General features: G+C 33.8%; 1 protein-coding gene across 1 annotated transcript in view; it reads left to right on the top strand.

Moving 5' to 3' along the window:
• LOC106878501 (polycomb complex protein BMI-1) overlaps positions 1 to 4,066 on the top strand; it is a 195,947-nt gene that overhangs the window by 172,888 nt on the left and 18,993 nt on the right. The window contains exon 6 of the mRNA XM_052969864.1: positions 2,139 to 2,184. Coding sequence (XP_052825824.1) covers positions 2,139 to 2,184 — 46 coding nt within the window. The remainder of the gene's footprint in view (positions 1 to 2,138; positions 2,185 to 4,066) is intronic.

Genomic DNA, 4,066 nt, shown 5'->3' on the forward strand with positions numbered 1-4,066 from the left:
TATATACATACATACATACATACATACATACATACATGTATATATACATACCTGCATGCATATAAATGGAATTTTGAAGATGATAAAGAAAAGTAGTACTAAATTGATTTTATAAACATGTGTTAAGATAATATGATATTTCTCAGTTCCAGAGCTCCGGCTCGTAACGTATAAATTACCATTGCTTTCATTATTCCTTCAAACAATTACAACCCAGGGAAACAGAGTAAGACGCTGAACTTTCAATTTTTTTCCCGGGCTTCTACCAAATTCGCGTTTTCAATTATCTTCATTGTCCATTCATCAAGGCTGCTCAGCCACATTATTTGTGATCTTCCTCTTTTGCCAGGAATGTTTCCTTTCAATGATCATATTCGCTAGAGTTATAGTGTTATTATGTTGTGTTATATGACCAAACTATTTCATTTTGCACCTTTTAACAATTGACAGAAGATTTTCACGATTCGCCGTTTTTCAATTTATTTTATAGAAGTGCCTATAATCACTGTAATAATATTAGTACTTGTTAAAGCAACTCACCAATTCCATTTATCTGGAGATAGATCGAAGAACCGGTTATGCAACGTCGGAAAAGCAGGTTTTGGTATTTGGTTATGGACCTTCATGTTCTGACTTAAAACCCTATCCAGCTCCGTTTTGTCTTTTGTCCATCCAAAATCACTTAAATATATGCACCAGTCGATAAAATAATTATTGGGATCAATATAAACGGCTATACCCAAGAATGTGCTGCCCAACATTGCTCTGGTTAAGCGAACGTAAAACAACATCAGTGACAGCGACGACGATGATGATGATATATTACAGTAACCAAATAAAAGTGGTAGTCAATTGCAAAACATATATATTTCCTACATTAAGCTCAATATGATTATAGATAATGACAGACATTGTAATATTTTAACTATTGGCAGGAGGCAAAAAATCTCATACGTGAATTATTTACTTTGACATGAAAACACGTATTAGTACTTTGATGATGTCTTCCTGAATAAATCGAGGAACCAATGGAATTGCATCAAGAAAAAATAAGCTTTGCAAAGCTAATACTACCTCAAGCTGTAAAAAGTAGAAAATATGAACCAATGTGAAAGTATTTACCTGCTCGTTCGATTCGCGAGAAACAGTAGTCATGAAAGTAATTTGAAGTCACTAGTGCAAGCAAGAAAGACTCTTGTCCTTTTAGAAGTGCAGTTATGAGTTGTTCTTGTATTGTAATAGCCAATAAAAGATAGGTAGAGGGGATCAATGTTAAAGTTACTTGTCTCCGTTATAATTATAATACAATGAATATTATATACCGAATTCTTTGGCTGGTTGTTGCTATTTTACTCTATCATCCACTGTTATCATAAAGAAAGAAAAAAAACAGGATATAGTCAACTCCTTCTTTGCTAAATTGTTCAACACCTTACCAATACTGCTATCGGTATAAAATGTGCATGTGAAAATATGTACTGGAAGAAACCTCAGTATACAGATATGTACGAGAAATTGGTTAATTGAAATATATTTTTGTGCGGAAGGCAGGTTAAATGTTTAGGGAACAGCCCTTCATCAAAGAGCTTCTGCGCGAAACGTTACATTCCTGTTCTTCACGATGGAAAAAAAATATGTACTCCACTCATTTTGCATTTACTATTTTCTGACGTAGATCATTACTATGGCATTAGTCCTCTCTTAAAATTTACAGTTAGTGTCCAAATATATCGATGAAAGAAGGACGGAGTTCTTAGCTAAAACCCTTGATAATGTCATCGTTATATGATTATAAAACATTTAAAAATTAATCAGTGTCCTCAATTTTCGTAGATTAACACGTAAAACTTAAGTAAAATATAAAAAAGATTTAAATCTGATATGCTGTTTTATCACAGAAAGATTAATTTCATTTATTGAGGCGAAGGAGTTTAGTTGCTACTATCGACTCCAGTATTTGACAGACATTTAATTTTATTGACCCCTGAAGATAAAAGGCATTGCAAAGTATGTTTTTTTTTTTCCGATGCTTAAACGATTCTGACAACTCCCCGCCTTCGAAGCTTATTTGCTGATCTTATTTGTTTGTTGCTTTATTCGAGCTCTATGTAAGTGGCTTCCTTTTTTTTGTTTTTTAGTGGCTGTCCACCTGATTGTTGTCATCATCAAGAAGAAAGTGACCGGGTAAGGATTTTAAAGAATATTTCCTAAACTTTATACTCCTCGTTATTAGACTGGAAGTTAATTTTTGCTGTAAACATCCTTTATATATGAAACACGGCATGCATATATACATACATACATAGATACATATATATATATATAGATAGATAGATAGATAGATAGATAGATAGATAGATAGATAGATAGATAGATAGATATACATATATATATATATATACATATATATATACATACATATATATATATATATATGTGTGTGTGTGTGTGTGTGTGTGTGTGTGTGTGTGTGTGTGTGTGTGTGCGTGTGCGTGAGTGTGTGTGTAAGTTGTTAAAATATATGAGAATTTTAATTCATGCAAACGATCGTTTCGTACAGATATATAAAAATCATGCAAATTCATGATTGAATTGAATTAGATTAAATGAATTAAATAAATTAATTAATTATGTATATCAATGTACTCTTCAGTGGAGGAAGTATAAGCAAAATTTATAATGAACTTGAGAAAGTAAATAGCAGAAGAATAGAATCTAGGAGATTCATATGTATTCTTATGAGAAAGAGATGTGAGTCAAGTTAGATATTTACTATAACTATGTATACGCATATGTGCACATATACATAAATAGATATATACCATGATGAATGCAAAAAGTATCTTGGAATTGATGGAAATATTGCAATGAATAGATCCAGAGTGACAAGGGAATAGTGCAGCTGACTTCAAAACGTATGTAAGTCAGATCTGTTCACATTCAAACTCGATGAGCCATTTTATGCAGTCACAATGCTGGTACTAATGTTTGAAGCACTGCACTTGATACGTGAAGAGATCAGTAATTTGACCATTGATAATTCCTACATTAACGGTGGCACTGACACGATCTCTATTAACCAGAAGGATTGGCGGTAGATACTTAATGTTAGTTCAAATGGTGCTTAAAAATCGCATCGCATTTACTAAACAGCATGCGCACTTAACAGTAACAATGATAGCATCTTGATTATAGGTGAAGAACTCCAGTATAGATATATTCTGAGTATAGAGCTATCCAGTTGACTAGGGGATGATAGAAAATCCTACTTTTAACAAACCCAATTAGACAGTGACTCTCATCAACAGAAAGTTATGCACGATTACATGTTCCAGAAACTAGATTGTACCAACATCATTGACAAATCTAGTAGTTATTCTGGGACCTACCATACATACATTACATTCCACCAGGGAGAATATGGCACTTGCTGTTCACGAGCAGGGAATAGCAACTAAATATTTGGTCAATAAAAGAGATAAAGATACCTCCAAACCTCAACGCTCTGATAGAAAATTCTATTGGGGAATAGTAATACGGAAGATCGTCACCAGCTGCCCGTAGTTACTCTCAAGTCACAGCCTCCTCATGGTGCATATAATTGTTACCAAGTTTACTTACTAAGCTAAACGCAAGATATATTGTCCTGGTAGTCATACAATAAGGCACAATGGAACCAGAGTGTGTCTACTGCTTTAAAAACAAGCAACACCAGTGAAACATTCCAATAAAAACAGCAATCCGGTGCAAAGGCAAGACAAATATTATTCTGTGGGACGAGGAACAAAAGTAAATCACCGTTGTAGAGGTCAGCTGGTCAGTGAATGTGAATCTTTCACCTAAACCTCTGAGAACAACTATGCTAAACAGATGTGGATCTTACAAGTTCTATATCTTGTATTCTGAAACAAATTTGCATAGAAGTCTGGAAATGCTTGTTGTCTCCAAAACGAATGACAGACTTTCATCTAACAAATTAGAGATACAATGAGTATTTACTAAACATTGCATCGATTCTTCATTCGATGTCCTTAGAGTGAGCACACACACACACACACACACACAC

The sequence above is a fragment of the Octopus bimaculoides genome, chromosome 8 (genome assembly GCF_001194135.2).
Source record: "Octopus bimaculoides isolate UCB-OBI-ISO-001 chromosome 8, ASM119413v2, whole genome shotgun sequence".
NCBI classification, from domain to species: Eukaryota; Metazoa; Mollusca; class Cephalopoda; order Octopoda; family Octopodidae; genus Octopus; species Octopus bimaculoides.